Below are 25,474 nucleotides of genomic sequence, written 5' to 3'. Positions count from 1 at the left end.
CAAGCCCCACCTCTCCCTCCCCTTTGCCCAAAGTTCATCCATTCCCTGCCTCCCCATCCCCAATGGATCAGCATCCACTTATCAGAGAGAACCACTTGGCCCTTTTTTTGAGGGGGGGATTGGCTTACTTTGCTTAGCATGATACTCTCCAACTCCATCCATTTACCTGCAAATGCCATAATTTTATTCTCTTTAAATGCTGAGTAATACCTAGGCCAAAGTTAGGCCTAGGACTATTCCCCAACCAGTAGATAGATTTGCCAGTTTTCCCATCTATTAACTCTATTTTTTTGCTCACTGATCTGTGATGTCTTCTACTTCACAAATTAATTTCATTTGTCTCAATTTCAATTTTAAGCTTCAAAATTACAAAAGATATGATGAAAAATCTTTCTCCCAACCATCAAATGAACTTTATACAAATAATGTGGTAATGAGAAAATGTGCTTACTTGGAAATATATAAAAAAAGAACCAACATTTTGTGAAAGAAAAATGCAGGGAGAGCAGGATAAACAGAAGAAAATAAAACCAAGAAGTGAGGGAAAGGAAAGGTATAGTCCATTTCCTCTAGGAGAAAAAGATGTTAAAATTAAAAAAAAAAATACATCCAGTAAGTATTTGCTCAGTGTATTCCCTCTAGTAGGCACTGCTAGAAGCACAAATGAATTACGTAACTTCTGCTAGTGATGAATGCTATGAAGAAAATAAAATTGGGCAATAGGATAGTGAATAGGAGAGAAGACAGGCAGGGAGGTCAGGATAGTAGTGGCCTCTTTGAGACGATATTTGGATATAGCTCTACTTCGGAAGAGGCATGAGAAGATGGGGGTGAAAGAACAGTTCTAGCAAGAGGCAAGAGTTAAGTGCAAAGGTCCCTAAAAAGAGCAAAAAAACAGAGGGTCAATAAGACCGTGGCACAGGAAGGAAGAAAAGGGAAACTAGGAGATAATGTAGGAAGACTGGGAAGGGCCACCTGAAGAAGAATGGATCATTAATGGCAATAGGAAACCTTTGGAGGGGTTCACCTGGAGGTGTGACATGATCTACTGTAAACAGAGATTCCTTTGTTCAGTGCAAATTAATTTGGCAGAGAGTGGGCAAGAAGGGACTCCAGCCAGGAAGATCTCACATAAGAAAAGAATCTAAAATACATTTTCTTTTAAATATATGAAAGATAAATGTTTGACATAATGGAGGGTAAATACAAGTGAACAGACTGTAAGATTCCTGAAGGTAGGGACTTGTGTCTGATTTGTTTATAGACATCTCCAATGCCTAAAATGATCAAAATCTGGCACTCAATAAAAATTTGCTGTATTAAATGAGCAAATTACTACAGGAAACAGTTTTTTTTTATTTGTGAAACAAGACTTAAATGAAATAAACAGAAGAGAGCTTCAGAGAAGTCTCATGGGTTGTGAAGTGTGTCAAAATATGGGACAGATTTCAATCAAGGCTGGGTAATTTTATATTAAAATTACACTGCTTTTATTGTTATAATAATATTTAGCCACTCTGTTGTAAACGTCTCGCCCTTGAACTATGAGTTCTTATGAGGCAGGTATTTCAACCCTCCACATAACAGAACACATTGTGCATACACACCCCATAAATGTAAACTTAGACTGCTGGTCTACTGAAGAAAAGCTAGCAAACATAGGCAAAATGTTTAAGGAAGAAAATTCGGACAACTTGACAGCATTTATCATTACTAACATTTTAGTCATTCAGAGTAAACTTCAAAATTACCTTCTAATTTGAAATGGTTCTGGTTTGACAAGTTAACTCTTGAGACATCTGAGTAGAGTATTATAAAAGAACAAAACTGTTCATCAACCCTTTATGCCAATGTTAATTTCTTTAAAAAGTAGGATTTTAATGTTTTTTATTCCTACAGTGACCCTTAAAATTTCTATGTATGCAATCACAAATGCACACACAAGATGCATTTATAAGCTTATTGGGTAGTTCTAAAGACAGTTGGGAAACCCAATTTTAATTTTGTTACTGAAATAATTTAAAAATATATTATACAACAGCTTCTTTTCAATCAACAGCAAGAATCTAGAAAGAGATTATACCAAGTAGGCATAATTTATTCAGGTTTATTAGTGTGCAAAAAATGAAGTTGCCTAACTTCAAATTGTAAAAAGTACTCTTATATTTATTTAATTTTTCATCTTACTACTGTCATAAAAACACCATTTTCTTATGCCTGAAATAAGCTTACATAATTTATTTAACAAAGAATCATTATGCACATTAACCACTGATATGCTAAAGTCTGGAAAATAAATTTCTGCAAATGTGTAAAATTTCCTGATGACGTCTGAGATTATGTTCGTAATTTTTAGCTGTCATCAGGGGAAAGAGACTTACCGGCTTTTGTTCATAAGGTCTGCTCCCCGTGCTTTGTAATAATCTAGATTGGGATGGAACTGATAAGTCACTGGTCTTGGATTTTTCTAAAAGGGAAAAAAAAGCAATAAATTAAAATGTATAATGCTATTTAAATTATTCATTAACATGTAAAAGGACAGAAAAGATCATTTTTACATTCCTTAAGAAAAATACATATAATTATGAAGTTTAATAATTAGTGTGCTTGAGTTTTCTTTTGTTTAATTTCTTCCATAACTCCTCTTATTCCTGATTAAAACTGACATTTTTTGACATATTTTTATTTTTGCCTGTCTTATAGTTCAAATAGATTTACTTCTTCCATTTATTTTCAATAATTTTGATCATTTTCAAATATGAATTTTATTATGACATAAAATGATTTAAAAACTGAGAAACTGTATGAGAAGTAACGCAAGTACAAACTATGTTTAAAAGTCTTGAGAATGCTTATTGTGGAAGAAGAGCAAAAATCATTAGCTTTTGTTGGCCAGAATGCTAAGTATGTCCACTAGATGGCACACTGAGTCCTTCTTCATCCTGAATAAATAAGTTATTTCAAAACTCAAGGATTCTTTTAAAGATGGCAATTTCTATGTCATCTCTTCTTATTTTTGAGTTTAATAAGTGCCTAAAGTATGCCAGGTACTGGAAATAATAAAAAGACAAAAATAAAATGACTGATGCAAATTGACCAATGCACATTTTAAAAGCAGCAAGAACAGTGCCCTGTCTGGCACTTAATATTATTTATAACACCATAGAAATGTCCTTGAATCATTAGGTTGGGTGTGCCTATTTAAATGTGTTGCTATTGCTTAGTTGTGTTAATTATTTAAATGTACCAAGCCCCTTACAGGTAAATAAAAATTAAATATGTCTACTTTACAAAAACAACATATTTACAGCATAATTTAAACAAATACTATCATCTCTAAAATATAAAATCAGTTTCCTTAAATTTTTTAAAAAACTTAGAAAAAAGTGTTCTAATGTTTACCTGAATATATAATTCAAGTAGTAATTGGGTATTTGAACCCACAACATAATCTGTCTTTGAGAGATCTATCTAGACACAGAAAGGCTGTATTTTATATTCATTGAAATTACTGATATTCTTAGATATTAATCCTTGGAGACATAATCCCAAAGCACTGATATGCTTGTATGTAGCATGGGGAAAAGAGGGGGATGTAATTGTTAAGGTTAAATAGTTTGAAATTCATCAAGCTAACAAGCTGCATCTTAATGGCCATGATGGACCTTTTCTTTTTCTGCTGAAAAGAGAATATTTACACAGCTCAACCCTTTCATATCTCTTCCATGCCAGCCCTAATCATCTGACAAAAACGACAATCCCTTGATTTAGCTCCAGCTACTACTCCACTGGTTTTGTATTCAACACAGTTCTATGATAATCAAATCTGAATTGCCTTGATGAAGATAACTGATGCTTCCATGACTACCATACTATTAAGTCTAACAGTGCAACTTCTCTCTAAGAATTTCATAGGTTTCCTCATGGTAGCTGATGACAACCTGGACCCAAGTATAATGTGAAAATAAAACAGAGGTTAAAGCTCCTGGCAGACTGACAGTGCATTCATGATTTATTTTAAAAATTAACTTATGAGGACTATCACTCATGACTAATTCTGCTCTTTATTCTCAGTACCTAGAAACACATTTTATTTTTACTAATCTCAAAAGCTTTTGTTCTCTAATGTCCAACAAACTAGTAAAGAATTATGCTACTTTTTGCAAGAAAATAATGAAAGAAGGGATCTCATGGAGTAGTTCTTTTGAAAACATCTTTATGAAGAAATAACATGCAATTCAAGACAGGATGTGCTGATCCACCTAAGCACTTAAAGCCATTATTAGGAAAAATGATTTAACTTGAACATATGTATTACTCAAGTATTACTTTCACTGAGACCTATTTAAATTCCTAGGAGACTACTGGTAGCAAAGGGAGAGAGGTAAAGCACCACTGTCCTGGAAACAACAACAAAAAGAATCAAAAGATGATGCTGAAAACAGCATATGAAATATGAAGAAAATGTTATATCTAAGACATAAAAATACATATAATCTAGACAAGTACTATTTAACAGAAATATTATGTATGTTAAAAATGCAAACTTCATCTGTAATTTAAATTTTTTTAGCAACCACACTAAAAAAAGAAAAAGGGAACAGATGAAAATGAAAGCAGTATTAATTATATAATAAACTTTATCATTTTATAGACATTTAAGGTTTCTTCTTTCTAATTTTTAAATATCTGAAAATTTCCTCTAAAATATATGAGTCACTAGAGTTCTACATACAAAAAATTGTATAAGTTAGGAAGACTAGATCCCACAGGTGTAGTAATTTCTCATTGTGCAGAACACATTCACATATCTTTAATATCATGTGTTTGTAAACCCATTTCCACATAATCAGAATTTCTGACCAAAATAAGCACTTCTAAACTAATGTACTTTTTTTTTTTCCCAATGCATGTTTTTAAAGAATGTTTTTGTTTTGGTACATTTTCCTTTGGAAGAAAGATGACAAAATGGTAATGGTTAGCTTACTGGGTTTGTATTGGTCTAAGAAGAATAGCAATTATATGATACGACATGGGAAGTCTATACTATCATACATACAATTGCAAAAATCATAACTTCAGACCCCACTGAAGGTTACTGTGTCTTTCCTAGACCAAACATGATAGGCTTGAGACAGGTCTTCTACATAGACTTCATCTAGTAACTTCCCAAATAATCATTCAACTCTTTTCCATTAAAGTTGTTACAAGTTATAAGCTTTCTCTTTGGTATTTTATTTTTTTAGTAGTATTTGTGGTACTGGGGATTGAACCTAGACCTTCAAACATGCTGAGCAAACACTCTACCACTGAGTTAAATCTTCAGCCCTTTTTAAAAATATTGTTTTTGAGAAAGGGCCTGACTAAGTTGCTGAGGCTGGCTTGGAACTTGTGTTCTTCCTGCCTCAGCCACCTGAGTATCTGAGAGAATGGAAGTTAGCCATTGATCATGGCTTCTCTCCAGCATTTTATTTTATGACAATAAAAGAAGAATGCTGCAAAATCCCACTCCTGGCATAAACAGGCTGGATCTTGGAGAGGCATCTTAAAGTCCTGTGGGCAACAACATTTCAATATTTTAAGTTCAAACTCACTTTGTTATAGTATTGTAAAATATTCAAGTGTTAATTCATACTAAGAATAACTAACTACAGGATGCTGTAAGAAGTACAATTAACTACAAGATTGTCCATAACAATATTCCTTGTTCTGAGACTGGTGAAATCAAACTTACCCAAAAGGTCATTACAAACAGTTCTTCCTAGCTTGAGCTCCCGACTCCTGTATCTCATTTGAAGATAATCTCCATTTAAATCAACACACAGAGGAAAGGACTCTGAAATACTCATCCTTCTTTGAACAGCACAGGACTGTTCAAAGACTTGGCTATTTATGCAAACATGTGGAACTAAAAAGAGGAGAGGAAAAGCAATTCCAATGATAGTGATCTTCATGTATTAATGGACTAGTAGGAGATGATGTCATATGAATGTTATATATTGAAAACAACAGCACTAATGTAGACATAACAATGCTCATCTGCTCTAGAGGGACAGGGTGCCTGGTGCAAAGGATCAGGAGACTCCTGCTCCACCTATTATCAGCTGAGTGACTGTGAGGAGTTAATTACACTCTTAGATCTAGTTTTATCATCTGCAAGGATTAAATGACAGAATAAGAACGAAGAGCACAGCACAGTGCCAGGCACTTGATAAAACCACATGAAAAAGAAGCTATAATCATACTGATATCAGTGAGCACTGACAAACAGACCTTGACTTGAGAGCAGATTTAAATTTGACAACCTAAAATCCAGGACACAAAAAGGGTAGAGAAAGTGATGTTTTACACTTCTGGTAACTGTAAATTTGCCAAATATTATATCTATATTTTCAAAACAAAAACACACACTTAGGAAAACATATCACGCACACTGGATCTCATATATGGGGAGAAAGGCTGTCATATTTCTCTGAATTAGGAGCACATACATTTACAAATTTTTAAAAATATATACAATCATACCATGCTAATAATGCAATATTTGCCAGCTTATGAGATTATAATAATCAGTGATTTCCTGAAATATGCCCAAATTATCATTTTATAATTTATTGGACATTAATTTTACTTTGAATTAAACTGACAAAGTTCTTTGAGTACTTAAAAGACTATTTTTAGTTGCAGTATAATGTGTTTAGCACGAAGAAAATATCTGACAAATAAATTACTTAGTTTTCTTTCCCCTAATATCTTGCTATCAGTTCTTAACTTTTATAGCATGCCAGATGAGAAAGGGGAAATAATAATGCTCAAAAAGGAGAAACAGCACTGTAAAAATATGTTGAATATTTCTCTTTGATGAAAAATGAGGCCCTTATTTTAGTAAATATGTTATTGCCTCTAAGCTGGGGGAAAAGCAACCGTCATTAGAAAAACGAATTGCTCAGCTGTTTATAAGCAAAAAGCTCTGGGGGAATTTCTTAGGACCCCAAAGGCAAAGCATTACAGGGTTATGCAAACATATGTTGCAGGTGTTTTAGGGGAGACAGGTGGGCAAACCTCAGCCATGGAAGAGGAGTTAGTTTAATACGCTGTAACTGAAATGAGATAACCCAAATGCGTCCAAGTGCAGAGATGCCATGGCATGAGTGAACTAGAGCTGGAGAGGAAAACTCTCCCTAAAATAATTATCTTGTTAGTGCCAAGCAAACAGAATTTTCCTCTTCTTATAGTTTTATAGGAAACAAACACTGCCAATTACTTAAAAAAAAATAAAGGTATTTGGAACAAAGAACAGCCTGAAATAGTGATAATTATCCAAAAAAGATAAGGATGAAGTATTGTTGCCTTTATTTAAACAAATATTCCTAAGGAGACAGTTTGTTATAATATCTCCTCTTTGGTTCACTAGGCAACATTAGATTTATCATAATTCTCCTAAAGCCTAAGATATTTCTATATTAAAATGCTAATTTTGTCTTTTCTTTTGCCTGTAATTAAAGCTGGAGAAATTGGTGGTCTGATATTCATTGATTGCTAGAGGGTTCACAAAGGTCTCCCCATTTCTGTCTCTTATTGACACACACTGCCCTCTTCATTAAATATAGATATAGTGACACAGTGCATCAAAAAGGCAGACATTAAAACAAAATCCTACAGGCTCACAAAATTCTTCTGATTAAAACACACACACACATATACACACCCCAATAAGTGGTACTGTTTGGATATTACTATCAAATCCAGACTCTGTATCTTATTTTCTTCTTTGTTATTTATCCAAGAGTTGGTTTTCTTATATTACTTGTGATTGAGGACAATATTCAGTTTACATAAAATGTACATTGGTATAATAGTTACATATAATAACATTGAGCCATAAGTCACTATTTTCTTTTTAAACTTGTACTATGAGTTAATTTTAAATACTTAGTATAAAATCAGCATCCGATTTAGAAAACCAAAATTTCTAATATCTTTAAACAGTGTTACAAAATCCAAAAGATGTGAATATAATGTACTCACCAAGTTAATAAAGACTCTTTATCAAAACAAAAAAAAATAATATAAATCTTTGTAATTTGATTGTAAAGTAGAATATTATTTTAGTACCAGGATTAAAATCATCTCTGGTATAAACTAATAATTCCTATGTATTTTGATAGAAAATATACATTATGTTATGAATACCAAGTGTTAAAATCTTAGAGCAATTGGCAGAAAAATTTAGGTAATTCTCATCTATGTATCTATATAGATTAAAACTTCAAAAAAGAAAATTTAGAAGTTAAAAAAAGGAAGCAAAAACATGGTTAATTGGGTAAAGACACAGACAAAACCTCTGAACCAATGCCAGCCTCATTTTACATACTGAATAAGCCCAATTCCCTAAAGTGACATTCCCATCTATACCCTGGCAAGCTGAGATCTCAGATGGCAGAGAAGCATTTTAAACCACCTGTGCGTTATGCTCGACTCTAGCTTCACACAATAAATAGACACCAAAAGAGAAATAAAAATTTTTCCTTTTTCTAATATATTTACATTTTTGAATTTAGCATGCAGAAAGATGCCAGAGTAATACATTCCACCACCCCCACTTTGCTATTTTTATATATGGAAAGTAGGAGCTTAGGTCTACAATATTTCTTTGTTACTAATACTAGGCCTCAAAACATTCCTTTTAGGTAGTTGGTTAGCTCTTTCAGTAGTGCTCAACTCTACCTTTTTATTTCCTTCACTGCCATCAGAGCAGCGGGCAGGGGCTTACCACAATGGTTTAAAGAAATTTGTAAACCCATTTATGTGTACTTAAGAGTTGTTCTCAATCATCTTTATTTCTTTATTCTCCAACCTTCATTATTCAACGTCAAAAGGAAATATTCCTAAATATCATGGTTTGAGAAACTGACTTAAGGAATTAAAGTCCTTTATGTGGTGCTAAGGATCAAACCCAGTTTGAAGAGGACCCTGTGGAGAGGAGTGGGTACATGGTGATGCACAGCAATCAGAGCAATGACACAGACCCTTGCATCCAGCCAATAGATACAACATCATACCATCCAAGCAGTCAGCCTCTGGGCTGGCAACTGAGAACTGGCTTGGTAGATGGTCCATAGCATCTAGGGAGTGGTTCCTGTGACCCAATATCTCTGGGGGGAAACCAAAGTCAAAGAGTGATGGACATCTTCTAAAAATCCCAAATTCTGACGAAATCCAAACTAAGACTCAATAAGAATTTTGTTCACCTTGGCATGGTTCACTATAAACAGGTCTAACATCAACTTTGATCATATCCTATCTTATATATCTATATTAGTCTTCATTTTGATTTGATAGCTGTTACCCTAGTACCTAATACTGTACTTCCAACCTATTTGATTGTATTTCTTACAATGTTTTAGAAAATTAATTGTAATCATTCTATCCTTTTTTTTTTCCTAGCTCAGGTTTAAATTTGGTCCTCTTACTCCTCTTTCCCTCTTACATTACTTGATACTGCCCCAAATCCTACCCTCCATCTTTTTCGTCTTTTTACTTTGCTGTTTATTATTCTTTTTTCTCTCTTCTTTTGTCCATTTGTTATTTCTTCTCCCTTTCAGTTCCTATATAATGTTATAGCAATTTTACTTTATTAATAACTAATTTTTCAACCAATTCCAGAACTTTAACACGTTTATACCTTCATTAGAGGTACTATGGAGGGAAGGATTAACAAGTTTTTTGTTTTCATGAGGTCAAACATGGCTTTGCTCTGAAGTGATTGTTATAAATAGGGTACAGTATATTCTCTCAAAGTGGAGTGATACTGGGAATAGCAGAGGACATAAACTGAGTGAAAGTATACATACCTGGATATTCACATGGCCAGGATTCTAGAAGAAAAACGCTCATGAAATAATCCCTTACATAAAAGAAGCAGAAATAATCATCCCAATGGATGGGCACACAAATAAGCAGTAACTACCCCAAACAGTCTCTAACACTTCAATAACTGACTTAAAACCGCAGTGGAGAAAGAATTTATAAAGTTCATAGTTAAAAGGTTCAATGTGCTAAAACAAAATATAAAGAGTGAAATTAGAAAGAAAATAAGGAAGTGAAAGATCATTTCAATAGAGAGATTTTGGAAAAGAAACAAATGAAAACTCTGGAAATGAAAAATTCAATAAATAATTTAAAATTCAATACAAAGCATCATCCATAGAGTAGACAACTTTAAAAATAAGACTTTTAGGCCTCAAAGACAAAGTATATAATCTTGAAAATAAAGCCAACTATAAAGAAAAGATGTTAGAAGACCATAAGCAAAATATCCAAGAAATCAAGAGACCAAATTTAAGAATCACTGGTGTAGATAAAGGCTCCAAAAACAGAAACTAAAGGGATACACCATATTTTCAATGAAATTTTTTAAAAAATTCCAAATTTTTGAAGATTAAAATACAAGTAAATGAGGCATATGCAATTCCAAACAGAATGAAAAAAGATCTTCTCCAAGACATATTATAATGAAAATGCCTAATACATAACTATAGAATTTTAAAAGCTGCAAGAGAAAAATAGCAGGTCACATTTAGAGGTAAACCATTTGGATTTCAACTGATTTACTGACCCAGACCCCCCAAACCAGAATGGCTTAGAACAATACATACCATGCCATGAAAGAAAATGAGTACCAACAATGATTGACACACATCGCAAAATTATCTTTCACAGTTGAAGACAAAGTAAAGACCTTCCATGATAAGCAGAATCTGAAAGAATTCATAACCACTAAGCCTGCATTACAAAACACACTCAATGAAATATTTCATACAGAAGAAATGAAAAAAATCAAATGAAAACAAGCATAGGGATGAATTATAGTAGACTAGTCAAAGGAGAATCAAGTCTGAATTAAGCTCTAGAAATAAATCAAAATGGCAGGAAATGAAAAATAATCTCTTTATAACAACACTGAATGTAAACCTTCTAAACATTTCCATCAAAAGACACAGAGTGACAGACTTGTTAAAAAACAAGACCCAACCATGTGTCAAACACTTTACAGACAAAGACATCCACAGACTGAAGATGAAAGGAAAAGAAATGATATTCCAAGCAAATGGAAACTGAAAGCCAGCAGGAGTAACTATTTTCATCAGATAAAGTAGACTTCAAGCCAAAATTAATCAGAAGAGACAAGGAAAAACAAGACATAATGATTTTAACTACTTATACCCCAAACAATGTCATATCTATGTATATGAAACAAACACTGTTCAATATTAAGAACCAAACAGATCACAATACAATACTACTGGGTGATTTTGACATACGTCTCTCACTGGTAGATATACGTCATTTAGACATAAAACTCAGATTCTTTAAAACTAACAAATACTACTAATCAAATGTACCTAACAGACATCTATAGAATATTTCATCCATGGACAACTGAATTTACTTTCATCTCAGTAGCACACAGAATATTCTCTAAAATAGATTGTACTTTTGGTCATGAAACAAATTTTAGCAAACATAAAAAAATAGAGATAAGTAATCAATGACAAGACAAAAAACTGAAACCATTCATTCCAACACTTGGATAATAAGTAATACACTTTTGAATGAGGATTGGATAACAGAAGAAATCAGGGGAAAAATAAAAATATACCCAGAAACAAATGAGAACAGAGATATAACATCAAAATCTCTGGGACAGTATGAAGATAGGTCTAAGGGTAAAGTTTATAGCACCAAGTTCCTCCATTGAAAAATTAAATGATATAAAATAAATAATCTAAATGTTACACCTTAAGACCTGAGGAAAAAGAAGAACTAAAACCAAAAATCAGTAGAAAAGAGAAAATAATTAAAACAAAGCTCAAATTAATAAAATTGAGAATGAAAAGAAAAACAATACAAAGGACAATTGAAACAAAGAATTGGTTCTTTGAAAGGATAAAAAAGATGGATAAATCCTTAGCCAAACTAACCAAAAGAGAATCAATCGAAAATCCAAACTACAAAATTAGAGATGAAAAAGGATATATAACCATAGACACTACTGAAATCCAGGGAATCATTAAGAAGTATTTTGAAAATTTATACTCCAAAAGGTTAGAAAATCTTGAAGATGCTGACAATTCCTAGACACATGACCTACCCAAAATTGAACCATGAGGATATAGAAAATGTACACAGTATATATCAAGTAATGAAACTGAAAAAGCTATTAAAAGCTTTCTAATAAAGAAAAGCCCAAGACCAGATGGATTCTCAGCCAAGTTGTAACAGATCTTTAAAGAACTAATGTCAATCCTCCTCAAATTAATCCATGAAAAGGGAGGAAACATAACCAAATTCATTCTATGAAGCCAGTGTTACCCTGATACCAAAATTAGAAATAAAGAAAATTTCAGAGATCTATTCCATGTTTGTAAAAATATGTCAAAATAGATTCTTCTGTCATGTATAACTAAAAAGAACTCCCCCCCAAAAAAAATCCCAAGCAAAACAAAAACACCAACTTCAGACCAATATCCTTGATGAACATAGATGAAAAAAATTCTAAAATATTGGCAAGTCACATTCAAAAACACATTAAGAAGATAGTGAAACATTATCAAGTGGGTTTTATTCCAGGGATGTAAGGGTGATTTAACATATGCAAATCAAAAAATTTACTTTAACACATAAACAGGATTAAGGATAAGAATTGCATGATTGTCTCAATTGAAGCAAAAAGCATTTGACAAAATCCACAGCCATTCATGATTAAAATACTGGAGAAACTAGGAATAGAGGGAACTTACCCCAACATTGTAAAGGCTATACATGAGAAACTCAAGGCCAACATCATAACCAAATGAAGAAAAACAAAGTATTTCTGCTAAAAATCAGGAGCAAAACAAGGATGTCCACTCTTACCACTTCTATTCAACATAGTTGTTGAAACTCAAGCTAGAGAAATTTGGTGAGAGAAGGAAATTAAAGAGGTACAAACAGAAACAAACAAGTTAAATTATCTCTGTTTGCTGGTGACATGATTCTATATTTGGAAGACCCAAAATACTCCACCAGGGGCTTCTGGAACTGATACACAAATTTAGTAAAGTAGCAGGATACAAGATAAACACACACAAATCAATTACTTTCCAATACCACAATAATAAATCTGCTGAAAAAGAAATTAGAAAAAGCATTCCATCCTAATAATCTAACAAAACAAAACTTAGGAATAAATGTAACCAAGGAGGTAAAAAACCTCTCCAATGAAACCTACAGAATACTGAAGATAAATATTGAAGAAGACTTTAGAAGACTATTCATGTTTTTGGATGGGCAGAATTAATATTATCAGAAGGGTCATACTACAAAAGTGTTATACAGATTCAATGCAATCCCAATTAAAATACCAATAAATTCTTCAGAGATCCAGAAAGAACAATTCTTCAATTCATTTGGAAAAATAAGAGACCCACAATAGACAAATAAATCCTGAGCAAGAACAGCAATGCTGGAGGCACTACAACACAGGAACTCACATGATAGTACAGAGCTATAGTAACAAAACCAGCATGGTATTGGCACTAAAATAGACATACAGACCTGTGGAACAGAAAAGACAGAGACAAATCCACATAGATAACAGTCATCTGATACTTGACCAAGATGCTAAAAACATACCTTGGAAAAAAGACAGCCTTTTAACAAATGACGCTGGGAAAACTGGATATCTATATGTGGAAGAATGAAACTACAGCCTCTATCTCATCCTCCACAAAAAATCAAAGTGGATCAAATTCACAGGAATTATCCCAGAGTCTCTACCACTGCTAGAAGAAAATGTAAATTTAACACTCCAACATATTGGCACAAGCACTGACTTCTTTAACAAAAATTCTAAAGCACAAGAAATAAAACCAAGAATCAGTAAGTGGGACAATATCAAATTAAAAACCTTCTGCACAGCAAAGGAAACAAGAGCATGAAGAGAGAGCCTACAGAATTGGAGAAGATCTTTGCCACTTGCTTCTCAGATAAGGGATTAACAGCCAGAATATATAAAGAACTAAAAAACAAACAAACAAACAAAAAACCCCCAAACAAACAAACAAAACAGCCCCCCCCACACAAATAAACCAATTAACAAATGGGCGAAATCATTAGACAGACACTCTTCAAGAGCAGAAACAAAAACGACCAATAAATATATGAAAAAATGTTCAATATCTCTAGCAATCAGGGAAATGCAAATCAAAAGTAAATTGAGAATTTACTGAAATTCTCACTCCAGTCAGAAAGGCAAATGTCAAAAACACAAATAATAATATACATTGGTAAGAATGTAAGGAAGAAGATACACTTATGCATTGTTGGTAGGACTGTAAGTTAATACAGCCTGTTTGGAAAGTAATATGGAGATCCCTCAAAAAGCTAAGAATGGAACCACCATATGATCCAGCTATCCCATTCCTTGGTATACATCCACAAGAGATAAAATCAGCATACAATCCAGATACAGCCACATCCATGTTTATAGAAACACAATTCACAATAGCCAAACTATGGAACTGTTAATAGATGTGCCTGTTAATAGATGAATGGTTAAGGAAAAAATGGTATATATACACAATGAAGTGTTAGTCATTCATAAAGAAGAATAAATTATGGCATTTGCTGTTAAAATGGATGGAAATGGAGAATATCATGCTAAGTGAAATACACCAGACCCATAAAGTCAAGGGTTGAAATTTTATGTCATATGTGGAAGCTAGAGGAAAATAAGAACAAAGAAAACAAAAAAGCAGATGGTGGAAGACTCCATGAATATAGACAAGAGGATCAGTATGGGGCTGGGGATGTGGCTCAAGTGGTAATGCACTTGCCTAGTATGTGCAGGGCACTGGGTTCAATACTCAGCACCACATAAAAATAAAGATGTTGTGTCACCCGAAAACTGAAAAATATTAAAAAATTCTCTCTCTTTCTTCTGTATCTCTCTCTCTCTCTAAAAAAAAGAAAAAAGAAAAAGAAAAAGAAAAAGAAAAGAGGATCAGTAGAGTAGAGAAAGGGGTAGAGGGGGAGGGAGTAGGCACAGGGAAAGGAAGGACAGTAGAATGAATCTGACCAAACTTTCCTATGAACATATATGAACATCACACAGTGAATTCACTTTTATATATATCCAAAATATACTAATTAAAAACAAAGCTATAAGTAAAAAAAAGAAAAATAAATTGAAAAGATAACTCAAAGATGAAAATATCTGCAAATCTTGTATCTAGTAAACATCTTATATCCAGCACATACAAAGAACACAGCTTAGTAATAAATAAAAAAATTAAAATGGGCAAAGAACCAAAAAACAGATTTCTTCAGTAAAGATCTATAAACAGTTAATAAACATATGGAACGTTGTTGGTCATTAGGAAAATGGAAATCTAAACTACTATGAGATACTGTTTCATGCACAGAATCTGTGTGTGTGTGTGCGCGCGTGCGCGCTCATGTACATAAAGACAGATATAACCAAGGTTGGCAGGAATGTGCAGAAATTGGCACCCTCATACATTGCTGGTAAGAATGTAAGATATGGATCTACTTTATCTACTTTGAAATAGTTTGGCAGTTCTTCAAATTGTTAAATATAGAGTTACCACATGACAGAGCAATTCCATGCCTAGGTAAGAACTCCAGAGAAATGAAAATATATGTCCACTCAAAATCCTGCATAGGAAATGTTCATAGCAGTACCATTCATGATAGCTAGAACAGAAACAATTCAAATGTCTATCAACTGATAGTAGATAAATAAAATGTGGTTTATCTATAATGGGATATTTGGCATTTTGAAAAGGAATTAAGTTCTGAGACATGCTACAAGACGCATATATTCAAAAACACTATGCTAAACTGAAGAAGTCAGTCACAAAAGATCCCATATTGTATCTCATTTACACAAAATATTCGGATTAGTCAAATCTATAGAGACAGAAAGTAGGACAGTGGTTACCTGGGATTGTGGGTAGAGGGGTAGAAAGGAATTTTAGTTGGAGGCAGATGAGTGAGGAATGATTGCTAATAGGTAAATGGTTTCTTTTAGGGGGGCAAAGAATGTGTTCTAAAATTAGATTATGGTGATGCTTGTACAACTTTGGGAATATAATAAAATCCATTGGATTGTATGTTTTAAGTGAAAGTATTTTATTAGTGTATAAAGTACATCTCAATCAAGTCATTAAAAAGAAACATGTAAATGTACACATACACACACACACACACACACACACACACACACACAACTCCCGCAACATACCCCAGGACTCCAAAGTGTTATACTTTGTTTAGCCAAACTTTGGACTTCTTGTAAGACTGACTCTTTTCTCATAGGCCTTTGAAGAGCTGAGAGTTCAGATGCCACAAGGCTGATGCTTGAAGGTCACCTAGAAACTTTAAATGGCACCAAATGCATTACACACACATTCAAGTGCAAGCACACACACACAATCTTCCAGATTTGGTAGTGATTCTTTGTGGTAGTCTAAATATATGCTCAATCTTCAATTCTTCTTGTCCAATTCTCCCCCTATTCATCTCTACACTACCACCACTACACAAAAACCAACCTCTGTCTTTGGCATCAACAGTTCAGACTTCCTTCTGGATAGAATCCCAAGCCTAGGACATAGAAAAGTAAAGCCTTGTTCTGAGTGATTTCTGTTACCTGTCTCTTTAATAGACTCATATGGTGAGCGCACCTTCCATTTAGTTTATGACCTCACTGAATTCAGACCTCCTCTTAATTTTTGCCTTGACTATTACAAGTCTTTTATTTTCTCTCTAATCTACACATATAATGCCACTAGAAATTATAACTAAAATTCATATTCTAAGACTCCTAACTCTATATCTGGTCCAGATCCCTCCTTTGAGTGCTAGACACACATTCCCAGTTGCCCTCTGGATATAACTAATTGGATATCCCATAAGTTTCTCAAATCAACTCATTACCCAACATCCTTCTTCTATCGGCAAACTTGCTCACTTGTACATTTTCCCACAAACTCAGACAATAGTTGGATACCTGAGAAATGCAACTGATAGTTCACTGTCCACAGCTAATTATTTACCAAGCCATGTTGACAATCTTTGTTAAATATTCCTTGAAGTTATCACCTACATTTTATACTTTTAAGAAGCCCATTTTAAAAAAGGAAGAATGAAGGAAGGAAACAAAAGAAGTGAAGACGAAAACAAAATGCTCATATTATTTATATTTTACTGTTGTGTTTTTCCACACCCAAAGAATGGCTGCTGGAATATTATATTAATTTCAATAAAAATGTGTACATATACAAATACACATGAAATATGATGAAATCCTTTAGGGCACCAAACTATTACCTCTTGATAATGACATCTCCTATTAGTTTAATCAAAGATATATACTTAAATATTCAAAATTAGCTGAAATTTTAGGTTTTTTTCCTAATCCTGTTTCCTCTATAATTGGCTTCTCTCTAGGATTCAAATGAAAATACATTAAAATAAGAGAGTTCAAGTAAGATATTATTAAGTATTAAGTAGTTATCTCAAGTTAATAGCTGATTTTTTTTGTCAGTGGGTCATTTTATAAATGGGATATATAATAGGTACACTTTATTAGAATTTTTTTATAAAACAAGCTGGCTGGGTTTCTCCAGATACTAGTTGGTAAAGGGTTTATCTCTTTCCCGAGTTTATGAAGATAATTACAACTATTTCTGTCATTTCTCTGCCTTCCTCAAATTTTCCCAGTTGGTACTTTTCCTCAAAGACAGTTCAAACCACAAAAGCACAAGACAATGTCCTCTTTAATGGAATAACTTTGAAATACTCTATTTTTATCACTGTTGTTGCAGAAAAAAATAGAGAAGTGATAAATAAGGCACTTCACTGCAGTGGGAACCTCAATAAAAGACCAGAAAGAACCGAATCACTAACAGCTCCTATATCTAACATGATGACGGAAAGGCTGAGGGCTGATAATTTTGTGAAACGTGAGTCTAAACTTCATCAGTTTATATCTCAACACATTTTCAATAAACACAACAAAGGATAAACTTGAAGGAACTGTCCAAAAAAAAAAAAAAAAGGAATGACAGTGATAGGATGTAGAGAAAAAACCTGAAAATTGAAATTTTTCTTGATTTACTGAAGCAACCAAGTAGTAGAAATATGTTGAAGTGTGGGTATCTCTACAAGAGGTGAGTGGGGGAGAGGGGACAGTTATTTCCAGTTGTCTCTTCAGAAATCAATTTTATTAATGATTGGGGATAAATATGAAGTGTGCCCAGAACTGTGGGACAATCAAACTATGAAATTAATCACAGCACTTCTGGGCAGAGAAATATAAAGCCTTCCTCAAGAAACCAAGTGGTTTCCAGATTAGCAAGACTTGACAACATCCATCATATATTTAATACATATCTAAAGAAAGGAGAGAGCCATCAAAAGAAAGTTGCCAAGGAAGCAGAGAAAAGCAGAGTCAAAGAGTAAGACATACGAGTAGAGTCACTGGGACAGAGCCCAATTCAGTGGCTAACAGATGGTACTTTTCCATACTACCTTTATGTGAAGCAGTTATGTAAAGATTTCACATTCTGCTTTTACTAAATGTGCCTGCCCATCAGCATCCACGTGATACCAAGTTTTCCAAGATGATGTGTGATTCTGATTTGAGTTTTTCACATACATCAGTAAATATACTGGTCAGATGAATCAAGGTTCTTTTCCTTACTGTAAATGATTTGATAATGATGTGGCCTCCAATATAGGTCTGTGTCTTAGTGTGTTTGGAATGCTATAATAAAATACTATAAATGGGGTGGCTTATAAACAGTAGAAATTTGCTTCTCACAATTATGAAGGCTGGATATTCTAAGATTAAGACACTGGACAGTTGATTCCTATTTGGTATCTTCTTGCTATACCTGCTCACATGGTAGAAAAGGTGAGCTACTTGTCTGGGGTGTTTTTTATGAGTGCATGAATCTTAACTACCATCTTCCAAAGCTCTACTTCCTAATATCATCCATTATGGGTTAGGAATTTCAATATATGAATTGAGGGGACATGAACATTCAGACCATAGCAGTCTGCCACCAGGAAGTAAATGGGGTGGTCATAGAGAAATGAGAATGTCAATCTGTGGCTGTTTCACCACTGAAGACTAACAAAGATAGACTGACTTTAAACAGCAGCTTTATAAGTTCACTCTGGGGTCTGTCTCTTCATGATGGCTTAGTTTTTGGAGAGTACTGACAAAATCAGATTTTTCAGATCATGAGGCTAGAGGTCACAAGTTTTCTCTGTGATTTTAGCTTTTCCCTTTGACAAAGCTCTCTTGATGAGCAACAATCAAGGGACAAAACATTTCCATTTTTAAGGATAGCCACTGGATCTCACCAAACCTGCTTCCTCTTCTTTCTGAACACATAGTTAACTACAATTTGAAAGGCTTGTTTGGGTAGGGGTAGCCATAAGGTTGAGTTCTGACCTATGGAATGTGAATGAGAGTGGTGTGTGACACCTGCAGGCCTGACCATAAAACCTTCCCTTGCATGATCCTTCATGCTAGTTTCTCATCCAGTTGGGGATGTCCATGTACAGAGCAACCTGTAAAGCTGAGGTTGAAGTTAACAGCAGGAAGAAGCCTAAAAAATTGTGTTACTCTAAGACTTTCACCCCAAATTACAATCTGTCACTTGTGTAAAAACTAAACATCCACTGCATTAAGCCATGGGAACCAAATATTTTCATTTGCTATACCATTTGGTCAACTTCACTAATCCACCAAAACAAGAAAACAGAACAATCATTGTAATAAACACACACATTTTAACTTCTAGAAGAAAAGTTGTCCAAGGTGACTTTTCCCCCTTTGGGTTACCTAATTTGCATATATCCATATTATTCTCCTCTTCCCCTTCAGTTTGCACTATTACTCTTAACCTCTGAATTGGCTCTCTTGACTGGTTTCCTCTCATTTTCTGTCTTATTACTTTTGTCTTCTTGTCTCACACATGGGTGCAACCACCTGTAGCCGAAGAACAATTTTATTAGAGAATAAAAATTATGTTTTCCCCATCAATCTTACTGAGTGGTCCTCCTCAGGAACCTCAAGGCCAGACTTGGTGAAGTAGTTATGGTGATAAGATACCAATTTTCAAATTCAGTATTTCAACCATGAGCAAATAAGAAGCAGAAGTAAACAACCGGCTGTAGGACAATCAAGTTGAAGTGTACTGTATTATGTTCCCTGCATAAAACCAAAGAGCTTACCCAACTCTCTGTGGCCATTTGAGATTAGGGGAAGTGGTGAGTGTGGGAGTAATCAGAACATCATACACTAGGAATCAGAAGGAGGCCAAGGAAGAAGACAATTAGCTCCAGATGGGAGCAGGAGCCAGGGGGATGGGTCTTGGCTCTGCCTTTGAATTCAGATGATTTTGGGTATATCACCTGACTCTCATCAGGCCTCAGGAGAAAATAAAGCATAATTACATGATCTCTAGAGTCTTAACCAACCTGAAAGAAATTAAAAAAATATATACAATATTCCTAAAACAGAATGTTTAAAGTACCTTTAAATTTCTAAAAATATTTATTTTTAGCATCAGAAAACCAAGAAGTATGTAATGGATCCAGGTTACAAAAACACTGTTAAAAAACTGGGGTGGCATAGGTAGACTTCCCAGTAAAACTCAAGATCCCAGGGCATAAAACACCTGTTTTATCTGAGGAATTCAGGTGAATTCCCTTATCACACAAGAGGGTAAAAGTTCTGTGTCTTTCCTAGCTAGCCTTGGTAATGGAACAGCTGTGTGTATACTAGGGGGCCAGTCTTAGGATTCTTATTCTAGCTAAGCATTAGCATCACCTGGATAAGTTTCAGGAGCCACTGATCAAGAGCAGAGGGTCTCTCAACTTTTTATGATTATTCTTTTGCTACTAAAAATTTGGGGGACTTGCATCTTTGATATAAATGTATATTCATTTATTTAAAAATCACCTGTCTGTACCACTTGCAATAATCTATTTTATACCTTTTTTTTTTTTTTTGGTACTGTGAATTAACCCAGAGTCACTTTTTTTTCACTGAGCTACATCCCCAGCCCTTTGAATTTTGAGACAGGGTCTTCCTAAATTCCTGAGTCTGGCCTTGATCTTGCAATCCACCTACCTCTGTCTTTCAAGTTGCTGGGATTATAGGCATATACCATTGTGCCCAGCTAAACAACAGAATTTTAAAATGAGAAATGAAATAAGATATATTTGATGCTTATAATGGCATTTTTTTCTTCCTAAAACATATATATATATTTTTTTACCAACAATAATGTGGTTGGCTATGTTTCATGTTTAGAAATCTTCATTAAATATTTTGTGAATGTGAGACATACATGTATGTAAAGAGACATACAACTGAGTGGAAGGAGGAGACAGTGGCCTTGCTAAAGTATGGTATTCATTTCAAAAGTAATTCTGCCAAGGTTTAATAAAATTTCTAGCTTCTTTAACGTTAATCAGCTCTTCTTAAAAATCTAATTGAAAGAAGCTGCATTTGTATATTTAAAAAAAGGATTCAAATCTTGTTTTATCTTTTCATATGGAAGATTAATGACAGAGTTAAATTCTGTTTTCATAAATTTTAGGTGTTCTTGGAGAGTTTTTACTATAGGGATGGATGCAATGGGGGTCTGTAGGGTTAGCATTTGCTTCAAACCCTATGAAAATCCCAGATCTGAGTGAAAACTAAAAAAGAAAACAAGTAAATGTTCCTTTCCCTTGCTACAAATTCTTTCATCTTTCTTTACATGCTTTAATCAAGACATCTGAGAGATTTTACATGCTATCAATATAGGAGTTTTAAAAACAATTTAGCTGGGCTGAGGATGTGGCTCAAGTCGTAACACACTCGCCTGGCATGCGCTGGGCGCTGGGTTCGATCCTCAGCACCACATAAAAATAAAATAAAGATGTGTGTCCACTGAAAACTGAAAAATAAATATTAAAAATTCTCTTTCTCTCTCTTTAAAAAATTAGCTAAATTAATTAAAATAGCATTTTGGAGAAAGAAATAATGTGAAGAAATGAAGTATAAAGCACCTCTTCAAAACCAGGTAAAACAACTAAGTAAATAAAGAATTTTTCCAATTAAGACACTTATTGAGACACTTGGAAAATTCATCATTAGCATATGAGCACCACACTCACACTTGGAAGGCTACTTCATTCCTTGACCTCAGGGACACATCATGATCACTTCCCTATAATACCTTTAATACTTTCACATTTGAGGTTTATATTGACTTTCTGAACACATATCCATAAGATTTATAGCTAAAAAAGCTTTAGTAGTTTCTTTACAATAAACATTTCTCCCTAAACATCTAGATTTTTTCCTTACTTCTAATATATTGGAGGGTGGAAGGACACAAAGCAAAACAAAACAGGAGATGAGTTTGTAGCTTTTGGTTTCCTTACTGTTAATAAGAATTAATCCATGAATTTCAAAGTCTTTTAAAATTATTTGAGGAAAAATAACCACCACTGTAATGAGTTGTTTATCAGTAAGGGAACCTGTTCCTTTAAACATACAGACAATAATTTCCACAAAGTTTCATAGCTCTCTTTAGTTGCTCAGAATTAAAAAACAAACAAGCAAACAAACAAAAAACCCACTAAACTTTCCCAGAGTGACTAAAAAGCTAAACAATGACATGCTTATTTCCAGCAAATATTGTTACTGTGAGCAACTACTTATAGCCACTAAATCTAAAAAACAAAAAACACCAACCATTAAAATAAGACCCTTTTGTTATACTCACTTTCTAAACATTGAGTTTTCACTGCTACACGAAACATTTATTGATGTTGAATAATAACACACAAATTGGAACATTACACAAATAATGCCAAGTAAAATATTAGTAAAACTTCCTGCATATTTCATGAACTTTCAATAATTAATTTTTGCAAACACTTGAGATACTGAGGGGAGATAGAATAATTCTTTAGATCTCTGAGGGGGTTACTGAATGAATCTGGATAGGGTACTGCCAGGCCCTGCCTAGCTGTGTCCTTCAGCAATCCCCAAGAGCTCTGCTTCCTATTTTCTCAAGCTGGAGTAACAAGGCCAAAGAAAATTCTTCAAAGCCTTGTAGGAATATCTCTTCCCTTAGGAAGCCCTCTAAGTCCGAATTAGCTCTTCTTCCTGAAATATTCTTACTCCTTTTTTCATAACAACTTGTTATTTACTTTTATAGGTAGGATACAGTGTCCTCATCACATGAATTTGCTTACAGAAAGTACTAGAAAAAGATACCTTTTGAATTAAACTAAATCTTGCTAAAATATAACTGGGAGGATCCTGAACTTATTTGGTCCAGCTTCCTTATTCTACAGTTCAAGAAAAGAAGTGGCTTGCCCAATCAACACAGAAGTTAAGGCTTCCTCAAGTGGCAGACACTAAGCTAGAGCTGCTGGAGATCTAGTCCTTGGTCAAGGAGAGCTCTCTTTTCTGTAGTTGAGAAAGACTCCTGTGCGGTTCTTTTGTCATTACACAGTGCAGCATGATGTTGACAAAAATGGAAGCAAAAGAGTCTGAGACTGATGTTCATAAGAGACATTCAAGATTGTCTCTTAATAGATAAAGTATATGTTCAGTAAAGTAAACTGAGAGTTCAGAGTCCTGGCCACAGTCTCATAAAGTCAAAAATAAGGTTACTGAAGGAATCTGTGTGATAGCTAGAGGTCTGAATCAGTGTGCTTGCCAAGTGAAGAACTTATTTAAGATGACCTCTGAGAACTCTGAGGGAAAGAATACTTTAAAAGAGAATGTTTTAACCATCAGGAATAAACACGAATTCAGCAAATTTTTCAGAGTTTCTGAATGGGATATTAAGAATGAGTTTAACTCTGTATCACCATGTAATGATGCAAAGTAATAATCTGCCTTTCCTGGCTCACCAACCTATCTCAGACAGGTTCATGACTCCAATTGTACTGGTCTTCTTTCAGTTCCACCAATAGCCCAAGTTCATTTCAACTTTGGAAACTTTGCTTCATTGTTCCCTTCTATCCTTTGCTTGGCTGGTTCCTTTTCCTCCATTAGTTTCCACCAGAAATGCCTTCTCCTCAGAGAGAAATTTTGAACCAACTACACAAATCAAGTCTTCATGGAGTCCAAATTCAAACCCCACTTGTTATGTCCACAATGATACTTTATTAGCATCCTATATAACATGTCAAATCATTTTTTATTTGTTTATTATAATAAAGACCATATCTCTTTTTTTCATTCACCTGTATATCAACACCATCTAAACAGTACCTGGTACACAGAAGGCACACAGTAAGAACTGGTTAAATAAATTAATGAATTCTAAATGCCATAAAACTAATTTAAAATTATTGAATGACCCTAAGAAACCGTAAGTAGGTTTTAAGAAACACATGATTCTAGATTAAAAAATGTTTGAAGACAATAAATAAATTTCAAATACTGTCTTAATAAATACTGTTATATTACTCCTTGAAAATCATTATTATATAGCCACCATTATTTTTAAGAAATAAAATTTAAGATTTTTAAAAAGTGCTAATCTCTTGTCAATAAGTCTATTTCTGGTTGGATAAGGAAACATACCTGATTAGTCACTAATACCTAATATCAAAAATAATAAACAATCACTTTGTGATTTTCTATGACACAAAAGAATGACATCCATACAGCTCAAAAACAAAGAAAAATCAGCTTTCTTCATGTCAATAACAAACATGAAAATAAATGATTCTCCAAGAATGTCATTTAAAAAAATATACTCCATTCTGGGAGAAAAGAAAGATGAATAAACAGGAATAACAAAGCAATCTATCTATAACCTGAAATCATGATGAAAAGTTGATTGGAAAAATACTAGAAATAGAAATATTAGGGAAAGTAAGCAAGTGAATTCAGTGTATTCCCCTCAAAGAGTCAGTCTGGATAGTTTGTCCTTTATTGCTCAGATCAGAAAAGATTATACAAAATAACTGGAAAGAAACATTCTCTTAACAATGTCACCTCACTGGTAGTAGATTTGAATACTTGCTACTTTTCAATTCTGGTATGATATTTTACCAAAGTTATTAGACAATGACAAAAATGTTGCATGTATTAGCAGGGTTATTTTGGGGATGAAACGAGTAAAAATTCAGTTACTTATAAAATCTGAAAAACTTCAGACATTTTATAACTTAAAAAAGAAAAATTTAATACAACTCCAAACACAAGCAAGATTAGAAACTGGTCAAGTATAGGAACATTGCACATTATGTTTCTATAATGTGTTTCTATGTATAGGAATGACTATGAAATTGTCATTTCTAGTAATTTTCTTCTATAAACAGCAATAGTCACTGCTAGAATGGATGCTTGAAAACTTAACAGAAATAT

The 25,474-nt window shown here is 33.8% G+C and overlaps 1 protein-coding gene across 1 annotated transcript in view; it reads right to left on the bottom strand.

The window, feature by feature from the left end:
- Tbc1d5 (TBC1 domain family member 5) overlaps positions 1 to 25,474 on the bottom strand; it is a 507,456-nt gene that overhangs the window by 87,953 nt on the left and 394,029 nt on the right. Inside the window, exon 17 of the mRNA XM_078038310.1 lies at positions 2,382 to 2,467. Within this exon, the coding sequence (XP_077894436.1) occupies positions 2,382 to 2,467 (86 nt within the window). The remainder of the gene's footprint in view (positions 1 to 2,381; positions 2,468 to 25,474) is intronic.

This window comes from Ictidomys tridecemlineatus, chromosome 2 (genome assembly GCF_052094955.1).
Source record: "Ictidomys tridecemlineatus isolate mIctTri1 chromosome 2, mIctTri1.hap1, whole genome shotgun sequence".
Classification (NCBI taxonomy): Eukaryota; Metazoa; Chordata; class Mammalia; order Rodentia; family Sciuridae; genus Ictidomys; species Ictidomys tridecemlineatus.
Note: the sequence above shows the minus strand (reverse complement) of the source record. Positions and strands in the feature narration are given on the sequence as shown.